Below are 20,315 nucleotides of genomic sequence, written 5' to 3' on the forward strand. Positions count from 1 at the left end.
AATTTCCTAAGTGCTGTCGGAAAAAGGTTTGAGGACCTTGTTTTTGTTTCTTGTGTTATTTTAAACCGCACTATCCTGGGCTGACATTGAGAAGAATTGTCGAGAATCACGTCCACAATTTTTTGGTGTTTTACTGTTCTCGAGCACTTTTGTGAGCTTATTCGTCGAGTCTGTGTTGTTGTTGTTGTATTAGTCACATATTCATATGCGGAGATGGGTGGAGGATTGGAAAAATGTGGTGTGTGATTCATCGTACCAATTTGCTTTGAAAGAAGGGCCACGAGCATAGTTCTAACCGCAGCTGATATGTGTGATGATGATATTGTTGTTGCCACTCTTCACTCTCACTCGATATCGCTGATTGTCCGCAACTTCAGTTGCAGCTACTCCATATATGGAGCGTTCTACTATCCACCTTTTTTGGACACGTCCGGTTGTTATTGTAGCAGTTTGTTGTGTTCTATATTTCATCTGCTTGATTCTGTTGAATGTCAAGACCCAGGAACTTTGCGCCTAAGATGGGGTGCGTCCACAGCGATCTAGGTCTGAGTTGAGTGGGTTTGGCTGGGCAGTTAAACAGGTGGCGTGTATCGTGCGGACCCTGGATACAATCGGGACATACATCCTGTTTTGGTGCGACCAATATGTTCTCCCGACTCATAAAACCACAGAGACCGTTGCAGTTTAGTTGCAAAAATGATACACTTCCCGACACTGGCCTGGCAATATTGGGGCTAGGATGCTGCCTTTGCATATATTGTCGCGCGGGAGAGGTCGGGGGACCGATGATGGAGGCGGTTCTGGCAACCCAGACAGAACCAGGGCCGCGGGTTCTTTTCAGTCCCGGCACGGACCAGAAGCGTGCATGTACCCACGGCATGGAATGACTATGAGCACCAGGCGGGTTGGAACTCTGATCTCCAATTTGTGTGGTGTTCATCGTCTTACGAGAAGCTCAGCTGGGAGATATCGGGCGTGTCCACAGGTACAGGATAGTGCAATGCTTCGAATTCGTAGTTACTGCAATTGCAGTCGCGGACAATCAGCTATATCAAGTGGAGAGTTTCACTAAAAAGCCGGGTGGCACCGGCTCTTGCTTTAATACTGAGTGACAAGGCGAGTTATTGGCGCCTTAACATAACCTAAGACCATAACGTTCTCGCGGCAATCGGTCCTATGGACCTGAACGAACTTGCTTATCTATGGAGCATGACGAGAATTGCTTCCTCCCCATAAAAATGTGGCTACAACAACAGAAACCACATGAACTATTTTCCATATCTCGGTGCCAGCTCAGTGTTACTGGTTACCTATAGGCCTACGTTTTAGGCGATTGCGAATTGAGATTCAAATCTTTTAATACAACTCATGGCGGTTTAGGTGGTTAAGTTTTGAACTTAAGGCCATAAAGGAAATTTCAGAATATTCAAACCCTCTTTTGGCCAAGCTTTCCCTTTTTTACCACAATATTAAATCATGGAGATTTAGGGTTGTAACCTTTTGTTGCTTCGCTTCATTGAAATTCAAACAAAGTTCAAATTATTATTTTTTTTATATTTTTTTTTTCATTTATAATTTTATTTCGACATTTTCAGTTTTTGAAATACATATTAATTTTTTTTGGTTTGGTTTTTGTACAATTCTAAAATATTTACTAAATTTTAAGTTTTCTTCTAATTTGTTTTTCTTTTTTTTGTGTTTATTGGGTTTATTTAACAAGTTCTCTTCAATATTGATTATATGTAGTATGTATGTATGTGTATATACTTTTCATTTGTGAAATTGGTTTCTGTTTTTTTGGGTCTCTTTTGTAGTTCAATTTTTTTTAATTTTTGTTTTGTTTTCTTCTTCTTCCTAATTAAACAATTTCATTTACTAAACTAAAAAATTATATTAAATTAATCACTTAAACATACAACTTTGTTCGTCACTAGTTTATTAAAATGTTTGCTCTTGTGGTTTCGCTTTATGTTTATAATAATAATAATAATTTTATGGTTTTTTGTTTTGTTAATAATTATTCGGGTCTCTTTGCTTTTGTTTTGTTTTGTTTTGTTATAATCCTAATAAATAATCAACAAGACTAAGCGATTTACATATGTGTGTATGTATGTGTTCGAATGATAGACAGTGTCTGTAATGTGGTGGTGGGGGTGTCGGTGTGACATGTGATGGCTTGTCCTCTTGTTATATTTACATTGAAAGTTAAAACCTGAGTTTAATAACTTTATTGTGAATGATATATGCATGAGCATATGTGTGTGTGTGTATGTGTGTTCATTTCTATGCAGCTGGTTAGGTATGTTAGTTAGATATAGTACACTGGCCCCTAATAGTTATCTAGTTAACAATTCAACAATAGGCCTTTAAACTTATTTATGGTGTGTTCAACTTCAAATGTAAATATAACAGGGATGTTTTATGATTGCTTCTGATATACATATGAATAACTATGCGTACCATATATGGTGTTGTATCTATGCCATGTAGGTAGGTAGGTAGGGTAATATTTAAAAACGTAATCAATGGAAACATTTAATGTTTAAGTTCAATGATTTTTTGTTTCCTAATTAAAAATATCTTAGGTAGCAGTTAAATGTTAATGACAAAAATGACACTGCGAAAAACCTATGAATTAGTCTACCAACAGTTTCTCAACGGAATTTCGGCCGTTTTTTTATTTTCTCTGCAGAAAATGGGAAGAAGTTAGGGAAATTTGGAAGTATTGTGAGTTTAGAGAGAGAGAGAGAGTGAAAGATTTTTAAATAGTTTCGATTTTTATGGTTTTTTTTTTATTTAAATGGTTTATAAAAATTTAGTTTTGTGTTTTTTGCTTTGTTTGTTTTATTTTTTGATAAGGAAAAGAAGGCACAGAAGAAATTTTCCTATTTTATATACATATTTATTAACACTGGCTACACTGGGTGCCGAGAGTATGGACTTCTCGAGTACATCAGTGACTTAAGAAAAAACTACAAGACATAGCAATTATTGATGGAATATTTTTTAATTACAAAAAAAAAAAACAAAATTTAAAAAAACTAGTTTTTGTAAGGAAAGAACAAAAAACGGGTTTATACAGGGGGCAACACAGGCCTAGTCTTAAAATTTGTAAAGACTTCTTAAAACAATAAAGGTTTTCAAGCTGAACAACTTTAGCAATAAACCTAGAGTAAAGGCAAATTTGCCCATGTATATACCTTTAAGGAACAAGGGCAAACTTTTCACATATCAATGAGTGCTGTCCGATTCAAATTTAAGCTCAATGATAAGGGGCCTCTTTTTTATAGCCCAGTCCGAACGACGTGCCTCAGTGCGACACCTCTTTGGGGAGATGTTTTTACATGGCACGATACCTCACAAATGTCGCCTGCATTAGGAGGGGATAGGTTAGGTTAGGAAAGAGTGGCAGTCCTTAATAGACTCGCTTAGACAATTTAAAGTCCATTTTGATACCACAGTAGCGACAGATCAAGGCTTTTGGCGGGAATCGAACCCACGACCCCTGCACTGGTAATCCAAGTACGCTACCAATTCAACTACAGGGGCGCCCTTAGGAGGGGATAACCTCTGCACTACGGTGGCCTCCATACTGGGGAAAGGATGGCTTTTAAAGTCTTGGAAACCCTTAGATTTGTCGATACTTTAAATGTTTTAATGTAAATGTTAACCTGCCCAAGTTCGCTAACTCAACTCACTCGAACAGACTGTTAAGACTGAATTTTTGGGACAGCAAAGTCCAATTCAGTCAATAACGTCTTAAACCTAGAATTAATAGAATTTTGAAAGTTTTTGTATACCCATCAACTGAGGTAGTATTTTTTTACGCAACCAATATGCAGGCGACGTCCCCTAGTCTCCTTTACATGCGTTGGTAGAAAGTCAGCAATGGGAGAGCAAGTGGCGATAGTGTTTATTGAAATTCGACTTCTGGACGCCACAATTGGTAAAAGATCCCTAGTCGGCAATCTCATGGTAGCCGGTTAGACGAACCGGATTAACCCGATGAAATCCTTCATCGGCAAGGACTGCCGCCTCAGTGTAATACACACTGTTACGACAACATCCCTAGTCGGAAGTCGATTCCACATACAACCTGTACTGGCGAAAATGGAGCAAATCTAGATTTGCGACGAGATTTCGGAAATCTCGTGTTTTACAACGAGGTTTTCCATACATTTTCAATGAGAGCAAATCTACTTATTTGAGGAGATTTGCAGCAAATCTCCTTAACCGCATAATCTCCTTAACCTCTCAAAAGGATTTTTGTCGTTCCCCGGCGATCGGTCCTATGGGCCAGAACGATCTTGCTTACCTATGGAATTTGACGAGTGCAAAAAAACATCGGAGTATATCTATGCCGCTTAACAAAACTTGATATCTTATTGCTCTGCTTGCTTTGGCAACACACCCACAGAACGAATACTAAAACGATCAGGCATCTCACACTTAATAGTATAAGCACTAGTGTTTCTAGCCAACTTTGTTTTTAGGTGGCATGCGTAGCAGACAATTGCTTTGGCCAATGTGGCTATTGAATGCTAAATTTTGGGTCTTATGCACTTCTCTGGTATGAATGTGCCTACTACAACAATATCAGATTACAGACTACGCCAAACCGGATTGAAATAGGCCATGTACTATGGTGACTTCCGGGGATATGCCAACACAAACAACAAATTCTTAATCTGAGTACTTGTGGCTTTATAGCTTTGTTTGGGACAGGGTTGCCAAAACATAAAGTGGGTAGGCCCCATGAACATCATAAGGATTGTCAAAATCTGCCTATTGTGAATGTTAACAAATGTCAGTATAATTTTTTTTCTGGAAAAATGCAATAAGCTGCAATTAAAAAACGTAAATAACAACCAGTTTGACAAGCTTACGAAGCAAATACAAAATTAAATGTCTTAAGACAAAAGGATATTCTCTAGGGCGTAAGGAAGGTTAGTAAATAAACATCAAAGTTACGAAGTGGATTGGCATTCACTTTTTGTCGCTTTTAGCCTCTTGTTGTCTATTAATGTAGGTATTAAGTTAGTTCACTGTGAAAAGTAGAAATCAACAAGAAACTTTTTTTTGCAATAAAGAGACATATAGGCAATCCTCCCATCATAAACGCAGCCCACTGTACCTTAGGAAATCACGCACAAAGTATAATTTAAGATACAACCAACTTCTGTTGTAATAAGCAAACAATTACATATACTATTACCTCGAGACCTTTGTAATCTTGAAAGAAAATCTATTGCCTGTTAATGAGAATTTCACTGACACAAGATACTACGAACATTTCACTAAGAAACGGGGGATACTTCTCTCATATCAATGAGTGGAGTCCGATTAAAGTTTAAGCCCATTGATAAGGGGCTTCCTTTTTTATGCCGATGCAGAACGACGTGTCGCATAGCGACACCACTTGTGGGATACCTCACAAATGTAGCCACCATTAGTAAGGGGATAAGCACCACTGAAAAATTTTCTGATGTTGACGCCGGGTCACCATGTCCACCTCTGCGCCACGGTAGACTCCACTGACAAAACTTGCTCCGGCAAAATGTTTACAAGATTTTTTATTATCTCTGCTACAGATTGACTACAAGTCCAAGTCTGTTAGCCATAACCAAAAGAAGTTGCTTTTTCTGGTCCAAACAAATGGTTTATTAACGGGACCTTATGTCTATAGCCATTGAGTATTTCAGCTGACTTATCTTATTGTGAATGGTCACCCATATGATGTTAGCGTTGCCACCTGTCTCATTTTACTTTATGGGGATTTTGTTTTAACACGTAAACGAAAGGTTACATTTGATAAGAGAAAAATATGACTGAGGAGTTAAGAGGAGCGTAACTCCTGGATCGTAACTCCTGTTTTGCTCTTTATGATTTAAGCTCATTCATACATTCATTGTGTTTGTATTAGTTAAATGTGAAGGTAACATTTTTACATCTACTGTTTAGGCTTGCAATGACTTTATGACTGAAGAGAGAGAGAGAGAGAGAAAGAGTTGCCGTATGTTGTCTAGGCTTAGGTGTGCTGTTAGTTGTTGTTTATGTTAAGCAGCAATGGGCATAAAAACAAGGAGAGCAAATTAAAGATTAATAGATTAAATTAAAATTAAAAGGTGATTGGATACCAATGAAAAAAAATTATTAAAAGCAAAATTTGGTTTACTTTTCGGAAAATTAAAATATATAAATCTTTAAGGCTGTTGCTTAAAGCCCGTTTAAATCCGCATTTAATGACTCGATCATCTGTTTTCGTTTTATAAAATTAGCTGACGAGAGCCTTAAATCCGGATTTAATAAGCAGTGTAAACGGGGGTTTAACTTTAAAATGAAAATATGTAAATTTTTTCCCTTGGTATAAAAAAGATTTAAGGCATGGCCTAAGTATAGCATAGCCCTTGAATTCCCTTAAAATATCTAAATCGCAAACATATTTAAGTTTTTCTTAAAATAATTGCTATGTCCTGATCTTCCTGTCTGTATGCCAGTGCTGATGAATGACAGTTACAGTAGTTCCTATAAAATTTAAATTGTAAACATATCCTAGAGTCAATGTACAAATGGGGGAGATTTTCCTTGGAGTTATGTTTTGGTATTGGTGTGTAGTTTTTTCGTTTTGGGGGAAGAATATTCCTTTGATGTGTTGCATGGTTGTTGGGTGGGTGGGTGGGTACATGGTTGAGTGTGAGGAAGTTATTTTTGTTTGTTTTTGGTTTCTAGTACATAGTAATAGTAGCTAAGAGAAGGAATTGACTTTTTTTCATAAATGTATTTGTTTTGTATGTGTTTATTTAAAGTTAAGACTTGTAGATAAGGAGCTTTTTGGTTTAGTATTTCACAATTCGTTGATGATTTTCTACTCGGTCGTCTCGTGTTTTGGCAATTAAGAGACATTCTTCGTCGTTTCTTTCGCGTTATCCTTGAGACAGATAACAAGCATTTAACAGATCACAGTCGAAGCACCTGCTTTAGTCGAGAGTTGTTTGGTTTTTGGTTTTGTTGTTTTATTTGTGTACACCAATGGGTGGATGTGTATGTATGCATGTATGTGGGGATGGTGGTGTTATCTCTTTGCCCTAGTAATGTTTCTCTTTGTTGTAAAATCAGATCAGAATTACTCACTACATGGAGTACTTAATAACTAATCAATAACCTACTCAATTTAGTTGTTGTTGTTTTTATTTTTTTATTAGTAGTATATGCATTGGGTTTACTAAATTGTTATAAACACTTTTTGGTTTTTGTGTTATTTATTTTTTTTTGTTTCTTTTTTATTGTGGCCTAGTATACAACGAAATCATGCAAATCTTTTTAAGGTTTTTGGTTTTGAACTCAATTCTTTTAACTGAGAATTATTCCTAGGGATGTCTGAGGTTACATTTTATTTTTGTTTTTGAGAAGTGTAAACACATCTAGTCTATTCAGTTTTATATACATTTGTCATAAATTGGTTAAAATTATTCAAGGATATTTTTTTTAGCTAGGCCATGTTGCCCTAAAAAACCCCAGTTTTATTTTTTTTGGATTTTTTTTATGTAAAACATATAAATGCGTTTAGTTTTCTTTTTAATTTGGTTTGGTTTTTTTTTTAATTAATTTTTTGGTTCTACAAACAATATATGTATGTATGTATATAGGTTTTTTTTATTATAATTTTTCTGTATATAAACTCGTTTAATAACAACTAATTGCTGTCTTATATTATTACCACAAAATTTAACAATTAATTTCAGTTTTTTTTTTTACTTTTGTGTTTTATATCAATTTCGTAAAATTGTTTTTTTATATATATGTCATATGGAACATAAACAATTTTTGCTATATAAAATTACAGCTTTCAATTTCTACACATGTGTGTTTTTGTTGGATTTTTGTGTTGTGTTTTTCAATGAATTTTAATCTTTAACGAATATACATACATATCAAGGAGGGCTAATTGAGAAGTTTATTAAAAAATTTAAAAATCAAAATATCTAATAAAAAGTCTTTTCTATATAGAAAAGTTTATGAAAAAGTTCATATTCTTATGTTGATTACCCCCTAAGGGAGTCGAGCTTTAGGATGTTATTACTTAGAAAACCAACTTCTGTTGTAATAAGCACAACTTACGGTACAACCAACTTCCTTTGTAATCATAAAAGAAAATCTACTATCCGTTAATGATACTTTCATTGACAAAATATGCTCCGGAAAAATGTAAACAAGATTTTTAACATTATATCTGCAACAGATTGACTACTAGTCCAAGATATAACCAAAAGACGTTGCTATTTTTCTGTTCCAAACAAATGGTTTATTAACGTACCTTATGTCTATAGCCATTGAGTATTTCAGCTGACTTATTTTATTGTGAATGGTCACCCATATGATGTAAGCATTGCAGCCTGTCTCTTTTTATTTTATGGGGATTTTGTTTTAACACGATACGAAAGGTTACATTTGATTAGAGAAAAATGTGACTGACAGGAGTCAAGAGGAGAGGAGGCCGTATGATACGACTAGGCTGGAGCGTAACTCCTGTTTTGCTCTCTATCATTTAAGCTCATTCATACATTCATTGTGTTTGTATTAGTTAAATGTGAAGGTAACATTTTTTCATCTGCTGTTTAGGCTTGCAATGACTTTATGACTGAAGAGAGAGAGAGAGAGAGAAAGAGTTGCCGTATGTTGTCTAGGCTTAGGGGTGTTGTTGTTTATGTTAAGCAGTAATGAGCATAAAAACAAGGAGAGGTTGTTACAATGAGCTCTGAGGAACTTTAGTTTTAGTTTGGGAACCAACTGTTGGCCAGCTCCCATAGCCTTGTACTGACTACGATTGTGCGGAAGATATTGCTAAACATCAATATTGTTAAATATATTGTTAAATTTCACAATGTTTCCAACAGTGTTGCTAATTTGTTCAAAATTGTAATTAAACTTTTTTATTTGGCGTGTAAAGCGTTGTTTTGGTAGAAAACAGTTGTTTGTTGGCATCATTGTTATCATACGGCTGTCAAATAAGCTTAAAAACAAAATTTTCTACAAATTGATAGTTGCAAGTACAAAGCCATTCGTGTTGAAGTCTATGCTAGTTTAATTAGCAAGGATATTGTAGTTCCATTATATTCTATCAGGAATAGTGTTACAGTACTTTTTATCAATAAGCGGCTCAGACAGTGTGTAATCCATAATGTCTGGGAAATCGGGCATTCTATCAAGAATAACACAGTGTCCGTAGGCGCCGCATGACCAAAGGGAAAACAGCCCTTAACCTCACAGCAGTGGTCGCAGCAATTTGTCTAGCCACGATGTCCAGAGGCATTGAAGCGCCGTCCACCAGACCACAACACCATATAACATTATAGGTCTGACAACTGCAGCATATAGCCAGTGCATGACACGCCGGTTTAAACCCCCCAACTTTTGCCAATAGCCCTCTTGCAGGTGTATGGGGCAAGAGTTGACTTTCTTGCCTTTTCCAAAATGTTGGATTTGTTAAAGTTAAATTTCTCGTCTAGCCAAACACCATACTCTCCTCCCAAGAAGACAGATGCCAATGTAAGTAACTTGAATCGCCTGCTGAAAAGGCCTACTTCGATAGCCACTTTCGATAGTCCACTTCGCTGTTGCAATAAAAAATAAGACAAATCTTTATACATTTTTCCACAAAATATTTCTGCTAAACAAAAATCACAAAAAAATTTCGCAACGGTATTCACAAAACTTAATGCAGCTTCAAATTTGGTTTATTAGACAATTCTATAAAGAAAGTCGGGCAAATAAACCTACTTTAACGCTGCTTTAAGCTTTGTGAATAAGGGCAGTTTTTTTTGTAAAAATTTTGCAAATAAAAAATTTTTAATTTAGACACTCCAATTTTTTAAGATTAATTAGCTCTCCTTGATTAACATAAATTATACCAATTGGCAATCTAATTATAGTTCTTAAACTAACGCATCTCTTTGGTAATACTTTTTTTTCTTGTAACAGACAATGGTTTTGTTTGTGTTATGTATCATGACAAATTCGAAGAACATCCGAAAACATTTTTGAAACTTATTTTCCTTTAGATAAGTTTAAGATTATTTTATCTAAAATAGCAAAATTTCCATTCAATCCAATTGTTGCGAATGTTGGCACAAAATATAAAATCCCCTGATGTACCAAAATTGGAAAAAGTTAACTAATATGACATTAATTAATTAAGATGCTACTCCCAGGGGAGTGTGTTCCACTTACTTTTAACCTCTTTTTGTAAGTCTAGGGATTTTTTATCTTGCAATTCTTATAACTTTTTCCAGGGGATTCAATGGAAAGTTTGGAATTTTATAGTTAATCATGGGGAAAACTTGTTTCAAAATGTCATGGATCCCTTAAAGTGGATTTAAAGAAGACTTTCAGAGAGGGCTTGATACTATACTTATGCTTACTCGAATGAAATTCATGTCCTATTTTAAAGAAATGTTACAATTTTTGTTTGTTTCTCTGTCGAGACGAGCTCAATAATTGGAGAGTTTTCTTTGCAAATGGAAAAGGAAAGCTAGAGAACAAAACACACACCAACCACTATGGGACGAGTTTCGTTATTTTGTTTAGAATACGCATAAGTCAAATAAAGTGTGAAGGTTTCAATGACCGTACGTTGGTATGTTGTACTTGACCGAATTTATTACGGAAAACGCCTCTATGATATAAATACCGCCCGACAACCTTGTCTATTAGCTGTACTTTTCCCAATGGATGTGTTTCTGTGTAGTGACAGATTTTTTGTCTACACAAATTACACTACTCCCATGGTATACACATGATTCCGTGTGGAAAAATCCTCTATAATATAAATACCTCATTAACCACGCCCGACAACCCAGTCTTTTAGCTGTACTTTTTCCAATGTCTGTGATTCTGTGTAATGGCACATTTTTTGTCTACACAAATTACTCTACTCCCTTGGTATATACATGATTATGTGTATCTTTTGGAATTTGTATTGTTGGCTTCGAACTCTAGACAATGGTAACGGCTCTCGCTGTTGCTCCGTGTTCCCAGGTTCGAATCCCGGCCGGGCTCTGCCGAATTATTAATTTTCAAGTTTTTTGCCTGCTACTAAAGTTTAATGAAACAGGCAAAAAAAAACTTGTACTTATACCGAATTTATTGGGGAAAACGCCTCTATGATATAAACACCACATTAACCACGCCCGACAACCTTGTCTATTAGCTGTACTTTTCCCAATACATGTGTTTTTGTGTAATGGCAGATTTTTTGTCTATGTGGCTTACGTCCCCTCTAATTTCAACTAGATTCCGTCCGTACGTCTGTCGAAATCATTATAGCGGTCGAACGCGTGGGTCATATCGGTTCAGATTTGTATATAGCTTTCATATAAACCGATCTCCCCATTTGACTTCTTGAGCCCCTGGAAGCCACAATTTTTGTCCAATTTGGCTGATATGTTCTGTTATGGCTTCCAACAACTGTGCCAAGTACGTTCCAAATCGGTCAAGAACCTGATATAGCACCCACATAAACCGATTTTGCACATAGCGTTCTGTTTTGACTTCCAACAACTGTGCCAAGTACGGTTTAAATCTGTGTATAACCTGATATAGATCCCAGATAAACCAATCTCCCGATTTGACTTCTTGAGCCCCTGGAAGCCACCGTTTTCATCCGATTTGGTTGAAATTTTCTACATGGTATTCTGTTATGACTCTTAACAAGTGTACCAAGTGCGGTTCAAATCGGTCAAGAATATGATGTAGCTGCCATATAAACCAATCTTCCGATTTTACTTCTTGAGCCCCTGGAAGCCGCAATTTTCATCCGATTTGGTTGAAATTTTCTACATTTTGGACATAAGGTTGAGGAATGACTTCATATATATATATATTCATTCCTTCATTCATACATTCATTCCTCAACCTTATGTCCAAAATTTCTGCCAAATCGGATAAGAATTGCGCCCTCTAGAAGCTAAAGAAGTCTAGACCCTATATGGCAGCTATTGTATATTAAAACGTGGATCGATTTGACCCATTTACAATCCCAACTGACCTACCTTGTACAATATATTTGTGCAAAATTCCAAGCATCTAGCTTTACTCCTTCGAAAGTTAACATGCTTTTGACATACAGACGGATGGACAGACGGACGCACAGCTAGATCGACGGTCAAGAATATATATACTTTATGGGTGGAGGATATAAACAAGAACAGACATGTTAGTGGTCTAGGCAGTAAAAGTTCCTATGTGAAATATGGTACAGGTGGCGTATACGTATATTATTCACTGCTTTTATTATTATAAAGTATACGCTCCACATTCCGTTGCCCTTGGTTTTCATCATTTGAATGCATTGAAAATCTCCGATCATAGAGCTAGCTCGTCTCGAAAGAAAAACAAACAAAAATAATTCGACATGTTTCAAAAAACAAAAAATTAAATTAAACTCAGATAAATTTAGAGCGCACAAAAAACAAATTAAATTAAATTATTTTCTAAAACTTGTAGAAAAATTATTTAATTGTCATTCTAAACGAAAATTTATTTTTTTTTAAGAAAATATTTCTTAAAAGTCAAATATGGGAAAAAATGTTGTAAAAGTGAAATTTCTAGGACATTTTCTATGAATTATCGAATTTGCCCATGAAAATTCCATAAAGGAACAGCGGGAATACTTTTCTCTGCTCGACACAAAATAAGAGACCTCAATTTTATAGCCAAGTCCGAACGGCTTGCCCTGGAGCGACACCTCTTTGTAGAGAAGTTTACACGGCTGATTATCTAAGGCAAATGCCTTACAAATGTCGCCAGTACTAGCTATAGCAAGTAGTACTGGCGTATAGAAAACATAAAATGCTAGCAGACACCAGAACCCAAGATTCCCATTCCTTAAGATTTTCAGAACAGTTTTGTTAAAATGTTGAACCTTTGAACCTTTTGTCAGCTTCATTCAATAGCAGTGTCTTTAACGTTCAGATACTAAGAAAATTATTAAAAAGTTTGCAATGAAAATTTTAATAACAAATTTGCTCTTTGGCAACGCAATTGCAATCCACAATCGATCGTTAATTTCGCAATTGTCATTTATGGTGCCAACGAACTCCCCATTAGGTACCACTTACTTAACTTGAGCCAAAAATTTTTGTTTTCTAAGCCCTGTTGTCTTTGGATGGTTTTCTATCCACTCGTCTCGTTGATGGGTAAATGAAAATAACTTGACTAACACAGCGCGTCCGCTTGTTATTTCGAAAAAGAACGATTTTGGCCTAACGGGAAAGAACGAGTTGGAACCTCAAAGTGGTACTATTGGAAAGGTCAGTGGTATTGTACTTTTTTGTATTTTCCTACTAAAGAAACAGTTTAAATTGTCAATCTGGATCGACGCATAGAAATTAAAATTAGCATCGCAACATTTCAACTAATGGTGCCCCAAGACCAACATTTCAACTAATGGTGCCCCAAGACCAAGTTTCAGAACAAATATTTGAAATCCTAGTATTATTAAATTTGCTTATTTTGAATTTTTTGTTCAAAATTTCTTAAAAAAACTTACACACCTTTAGGCTGTCTTTGACGAATATCTATGATTCTAAAGTGAGAGACTTAAAATGTTTTAGTTCCTCGAACTATGAATGAGACGGAATATTGTGCACATACTTTACTTGTTTAATGTTACTCAAAATTCTCAAAGTACCGTTTTGAATGAAGTGTATGCCATATCTGCCAAGTAAACCAATTCACTCTCTCTTATAAAAAAGTTCTTTTAAAGGTTAGTGCAAGATAACTATAAAGAGAGGGAGAGATAAAGCGATAGAGAGCGAAGAAAAAAGTAGCAAAAAGAAAGCTGAGTTTTAGATCACAGAGTTTAGTTGTTGCTAGCCAAAATAACTACAGTTCGTTTATGCCATCGTATTATGAAAGAATCGTTCGCATTGATTTATGTTTCCCATACACATTTAAAAAACCCCCATTGAATTGAGTTGATGAGAGAGAGAGAGAGAGAATGCATGTGAGTGTGTGTGTGTTTGTGTGTGAGCTTAATACTATAAGGTATTAGGCCCGTTCACATCATACGACCTATCGTAGAAGCTGGTCGAAGCGGTTGGCAGGTGTGGTTGTGAGTGAGGAGCAGCAGCGTAGCGTCGATTTTGCCGTCCAACCAACGGCGATGGCTTTCAGCAAAGGCTGACTTATCGATAACATTGTTTTCTCTACGTTGTTATCGTTCGACCAACAAGCCAATATAATGTGAACCGCACTAATGGGTCATGAGAGATGCACTTAGACTTCTTATTCGTTATTATTAGTACAGTAACTACTTACAGTGGCTAATGTGTTTGTGTGTGTGTGTTTGGTGTGTACAAATCTACATATACATTTAAATATACATACAATGGGCATGTCCTCTGCTTTACATATTATGTCTAGTGTTTGTTTCGTAGAGAGACGTGGCCATGAGAAAGGTGGGAGTTGTGGGAGGATGGAGTGTTGAGAGAGCAGGAGGCGTTTTGTTTTTTGCGTTCGTTTGCTTAGCCATCCATTGACGACTGTGGCGATTTGACAAGCAACAGTTCGTTGTAGTCGGAATCTTCATTGCCGCTGTTGTCGCGTTGATCGGCACGCCTTCTTTCCGATATGATTCGCAATATTTCAGCCGAATCGGATTTGGATAGACCCTCGGCTATGGCAATATCCGCAGAATCGGCCGTCGTCGTTGCCGTTGTTGCCGTCCCCGTCGTTGCTGCCATTGATGTTTTGTTGCCATTCTTCGGGCCGCCTATTGTGAGAGAGCCGCTTTCCATAACAACGGGCAACAGCAAGGAACTTTCATCCATATCGGGATCTTCATCGAGGGCCTGTTGCTTGAATAGCTGTTTGGTGCTGCCGCTGCGACTGCGTGGCGGCATGGATCTCGGCACCGATAAAAGATTCGCTCGAGATGGTGCCAAGAAGCTGGGATCCGTTGACATGGATCGACCATATGGTCTGCGCACTGTGGGGGCTGCACAACTGCTGCTCGTTGCCGCATTGGTGGGCTTCTCACTGACCACAGCACTCACTATGCTGGCTGTGTCGGAAATATTACGCGGCACCTCTTCGCTGCGTATGCTGTGCAGATCGTAGGTGGAGGAGGGACTGCCACCATCGGACTCTAGGCTTTCGAAAATTGTGCCACTGTGAAATTCGCCTGCCTCCGCACACCAGGGCAGGGAATCGGAGCTCATGCGTTTTGACTCGAGAGTGCGTCGACGAATGGCCTGCTCGTCGAGCGAGCGCTCCTTGGTTAGAATGCCACGTTTGCGCAAAACGGTTGAGCAGCGCCGGCCACGTCTGACTGTGGGCGGTATTTGCAGCTTGGAATCGAAGCTATTCTCCTCGGTGACGGCCGATTCCGGGACGAGGGGGGTGAGTGTCTGCGTCTTGAAGGCCCCACCGATCTCGGCCAGACCCAAACCATTTTGCTGGTTAAAGTATTGTATCGTTTGACGACGAGTGCTGGTGGCTGCAACCACACTTGGGAACTTTTTCTCCAAAGAAGGCGTATTGTATGTAAAATTCATTGGCAGTGATTTGACTTTGCCCAATTGGCGCTGGGCAGGAGCTGTTTTCTTCGCTTGTTGCAGCTGTTCGCAGAGCTTTTGCTCTTGCACAAACTCCTGCTCCCGCACCAATTCACGTTCTAGTTCTACTTCCATGTCCATTTCATCTTCCATCTGTTTGTGGCTCTCCTCGAGGTGTTTCATCAGTACAGCCACGACGACGTTCACTAACACGAATTGCGCCATTAGCACGAATATCACAAAGAAAATGGGAGCTATAACTGAGCTAACGCAACAGTTGCGTACACAATCTGCCGCGTCATCACAATTATCTCTCAACGTGTCCTTCATGATGCCGTTCCAATTATCGCCAGTCGCTACGCGAAACAATGTGAGGAAAGCCATTCCGAAATTGGCGAAATGTGCATGTTCCCCCAGGCCTTGGCATGGAATCTCTTCGGAGCACTCAAGCCTTCCGAATAGTTCCACGCCAAGGGCAGCGAAGATGAAGAACAGCAGGAAGAAGAGCAGACCCAAGTTGCCCACTTGCGGCAATGCTTGCATTACTGTGTCCAATAACGCTCGTATTCCTTTCGCCATTTTCAGCAGCTTAAGCACTCGTGCTATGCGCAAAACACGCATCACACGAATAATGGTTGGATTGATGGGTATTATATTCGTTTTTAGCTCCTCCAATACAATGCCAATTATCGACAGCAGAACAATGCCCACATCCAGTTGATTCCACTTATCCTTCATGTACAGGCGCCAGCCCAGGGCCACCAGTTTCATGTTGGCCTCCAGTATGAAGACGGCCGTGAAGAAGTAGTTGAATATCTTCAGGGCATACTGCAGAGATACGGGCATCATGTAGTACTCCATGGCCATTGTGACCACATTGAGGCCAATTACGGCGGCTATGGCCAAGTCAAAGTACTTGGAAGTGACCACATTGTGGACAAACATGCGCGAGGGAGAGTAGTTGATGTAGTACGGAGGCTCATGCATGCGCCGGCGTTTCTTCTCCATTTGAAGCGCCCGCTTGGCGGCCCTGCGTATTTTCTCCTCCTTCTCTTGTTCTTCGCGACAGCGGTGGAAGTTCTCCACCACAACTCCGACAAACATGTTCAGCACAAAGAAACCGACCAGCAGTATGAAGGCAATGAAGTACAGCAGGCGCCATTCGTTGTAATTGACAATCGGCTGTTGGTCCACACCGACCGCATCCAGGCCAGTGTACATGATGTTGACCCAGCCGTCGCGGGAACTCAGCACGAACAGGGACATCAGCGCCTTGCCCAAGTCATCGAAATTGTATTTGCGATTCACCCAGGCATTGCCGGGTATGCTGAGGCATTCGCTTTTGTTGCTGACATTCTTGATGTTCTCTCCCTCGCAATAGAAGAAGGTGCCCTTGAAGAGTTGCACACCCAATATGCCAAAGATGATGAAAAAGGTGCAACAGATGAGAACGATATTGCCGATAGGTCGAAGGGACGATAAGAGCGTTTGCACGACTAATTTCAAACCCGGCGCTCGATTGATAACGCGCAAAGGCCGCAGGGAACGAAGTAGTCGAAACACCTGTGGGGAGAAAAGTTAAGGGGGGGAATCAGGGGTTATGTGGCCCGCCACAGACGACTTACCCTTAAAATCCCAAAAATCCTAGGACTCGATGCACTAATCAGAGACATAAGCAGGTCAATGATTGAGATTGTTACCAGCGAACCATCCATAATGTTCCAACCGGATGTGAAGTAAGCATCTTGTCCATAAAACATACCAGCAGCAACAACCTGCAACAATGAGATGGTGATCAACACTTCTTGTACCGTTATGTGGGAGTGGAAGGTGGCGCCTTACCTTGACAAACATTTCCACAGTGAAGACCGCGGTGAACACATAATTGGCCGTTGACAAGAACAACCGCTCCGTGCTGTCGGGCGGTATGTTGGGCCTTTCCATTGCCAAGGTGATACAGTTGAGGGCTATGAACAGCAAGACCACATTGTCGAACCACTTCTGGTTGACAAACCAAGTGCAAACGCGTCGAAACCTGCAAGAGAAAATCGTTAACTTTGCCGCCCAGCCTCCTCCGATTTCGTTACCTGTTTTCTTCCGGAAATATATACAGCGAATATGTTCTACGTTCATTGGTGAAATCGTGCGGTATGAGTCTATCAATGAGTATCTTGAGCTTAGAAAAACGATCCGATGATAGAAAAATGGAATGTTGTTGCTCCTTGGTATGTTCGTCCTGTTTGGCTCCCTCCTCCTCGTTGCGCTTCTTGGGGATATGGCAGACGGAGTTTTTGCGCTTCTCCCTCTCCTGGATGTACTGCTGCAGCATGTCCGTCTCGTTGGTATATGACTTTTGCCACTTGTCCAAATCCAGCTTGGAGTTGGTGTATGACAGGGACTTGCGCGAAGGCTCCAGGTTGTGCAGGTTAAGGTGGGAAGTTTTGGTGAAGGCCAATTCTATGGAGGACATACGTCGCTTGCTGGGACAGGCATGCAGCTTAGACGTCTGATTGAGATTCTGGTACATCTGTGAGTTGAAGAGGCAGGCGGAGGCGCGACGACTTCCCGGACCACTGCCTATGCTGAAGGAGGCCGAGAGGCGGCGTATAGAGTTCTGAGGACTGAGGCGATTGGTTTCCTTATTCTTAATGGCCACATTTGGTGTGCTGGGTTTTAGGAAAACATCTGTGCGTGAGGATGAGCAGTCTGTGAGCAGGCAAGAGTTATCGCTGCCATTGTTGAGTTGGTGTTCCAAATCCTCGGGCGTCATGTGTTCTTGTGGTTTCTTCCTCTTCGAACTTGTGCGTCGAAAGCGTTTCAGGCTGGGCAACCTTTGCAAAGGCTCGGTGGCTTCGGCGGCGGGAGCACTAAGGGAAGTCGCGCTGTTTGAGACAGCACCACCTGCCTCAACTCGTCCAAATGAGGGAGGCAATTGCAATTTGGCGGCTGTAGACGATATTGTGGGCACATAAATTGTCCCCGCAGTGGCCGTGGTAGAACTTTTGGAAATATCATCGATTATGACGCTGTGTATGCCGCCACCCGGCGACGAGCCATTGAGGGCTGGTGGCAGCAGGGAACAGCTGGAGGAGGATGAGGCGGTGGCATTGCTCTCCAATTGGCTGGCATTCAAAATATTGACGGGACTCTTGTGGGGCAATACCGGTGAGGGTGGTATCAGATCGATAGAGGGTATACCTTCGTCCAGCGAACGCTGGCCCCCGCTAAATATGGTGGGTGGCCTAAGCAAAGAGGGTGAGCCAGGGCTCTGCAAAAAAAAAAGTTATAGTTAAGCGAGCTCACTTTTTGGCAATTGGATGAGTTACTTCGACTTTCTCATCATCTGTCTGACCCCAGCTGCGGAAATTCGTGCCGTTCTCCATGGTGGTGTTAGGCGAATCTTGTGGCGTGGCAGCTGTGGTAGTGATGATGGGCGGCTCACGCATGGGCCGAATTTTTGAAAGTCTTGGCGCATCAGCTCTGCGGTCTCGTATTGAGTATGTCTTTGGCAAAAAGGGGAAATGTTAAAAAAAAATTGTAGTTGTTGTTGTCGTTTTCATTGAGTGGCATGAGAACCCACCTTTTTCAAAGGCTTCCTCTCCTCATCGGGCTTGTTGACATCCTTCTCGGATAGTTTCCGATTTCCGGTGGCACTCAGCGGCACACTGCCCGGCTGTGTAGTGATGGTAGCATTTAAATCTTTTATTTGATGCTCCCGACTAGCCGCCGGAAACATTCGTTGTTTTTGTATATTGTTTTTACTCTCAATGAATATTTCCGTGGAGTCCTGCAGCTATGATCCATCATCAATCATAGCCGACATTTGGGGGCATTAAAATCAAGTATGCGGTGGTGGTTTTGGTGGTTGTGGTGCAGTCAAAGCAAAAATAATGGCGAAAGGAATTGCAAAAAAAAGACAAAAGCAAATAATCGGTGCTCCATTAGGATCGTGGGACTGAGGAGCTGGGAACAGTAAGGGGACAATGTTTTTGGGCGACAGCCATACTAACCTTTCGTATGTCCTCGGCACTATGCCATCGGTTACGCACCTCATAGTAACTTTCATTGGTCGATGATGAATCGACCTCACTGTGCGATTCATCGTACATAGCATCGCTATAGTTTTCGGCCAATGTTTCCTCGCGCAGTTTCTTAACCAACTCGCGCTGTTCCCGTTCACGACGTTCATTTCGCTGAGGGAATCAAAATTTCAAAATTAGACTTTTTCCATGCAGGCAACAAGTCCTGTTTGTAATTATTTATTCATTTATTTTTATTTTTTTTTTTTTGGGAGTGGGTCCCCCAAAATCCAATGGGCAAAGAAGAATTTTCGTCCGGCCATAAAACAAGCTCGATACGTTTGCCCGTTACGTGGGGGCACGTAACACGCAAGTCAGTCGTGTGTGTTTGAAGTCGATGGTGCAGGTGGTGCATGATATTAAATGAGATTGCAGCAATAGGTGCACACTCGTGTTATGACTCAGCTGCGGTCCGAATATTCTCCTTTGCCGTTTATGGGATTTTGGTAAAAGTGTTTTTTTTTTGATTTTCATAAAACTCTACCTCTGAACTGAATCCCTCAACCAAAATGGCAACCAATAAGTTAAAGAGAACGTAGTTGCCGAACGTCATTAGTGCCACAAAGTACAGTGCAGCCCAATGACTCGTCTTTTCCATGCCGTTGAACAGGACAACATTCCAGTCTTCCTGCGTCAGAATCTAGAAAATGTTTTCGCTGAGTAAGTGATGAACACTGTCACA

General features: G+C 39.7%; 2 protein-coding genes across 6 annotated transcripts in view; one reads left to right on the forward strand and one right to left on the reverse strand.

The window, feature by feature from the left end:
• Nucleotides 1-20,315, forward strand: part of LOC106085737 (alpha-ketoglutarate-dependent dioxygenase alkB homolog 7, mitochondrial) — a 43,034-nt gene that overhangs the window by 4,243 nt on the left and 18,476 nt on the right. The gene's annotated exons all lie outside the window — the stretch shown is intronic.
• Nucleotides 14,511-20,315, reverse strand: part of LOC106085736 (voltage-dependent T-type calcium channel subunit alpha-1G) — a 194,727-nt gene continuing 188,922 nt past the window's right edge. For all 5 annotated transcript variants that reach the window (XM_059368132.1, XM_059368128.1, XM_059368129.1 and 2 more), the window contains 8 exons: nt 20,118-20,273; nt 19,565-19,747; nt 19,135-19,347; nt 18,881-19,057; nt 17,642-18,822; nt 17,397-17,589; nt 17,180-17,329; nt 14,511-17,117 (listed from right to left, as the gene is read on the reverse strand). In XM_059368132.1, the coding sequence (XP_059224115.1) occupies nt 14,523-17,117; nt 17,180-17,329; nt 17,397-17,589; nt 17,642-18,822; nt 18,881-19,057; nt 19,135-19,347; nt 19,565-19,747; nt 20,118-20,273 (4,848 nt within the window). In that variant the 3' untranslated portion in view covers nt 14,511-14,522. The remainder of the gene's footprint in view (nt 17,118-17,179; nt 17,330-17,396; nt 17,590-17,641; nt 18,823-18,880; nt 19,058-19,134; nt 19,348-19,564; nt 19,748-20,117; nt 20,274-20,315) is intronic.

Source organism: Stomoxys calcitrans, chromosome 4 (assembly GCF_963082655.1).
Source record: "Stomoxys calcitrans chromosome 4, idStoCalc2.1, whole genome shotgun sequence".
NCBI lineage: Eukaryota > Metazoa > Arthropoda > Insecta > Diptera > Muscidae > Stomoxys > Stomoxys calcitrans.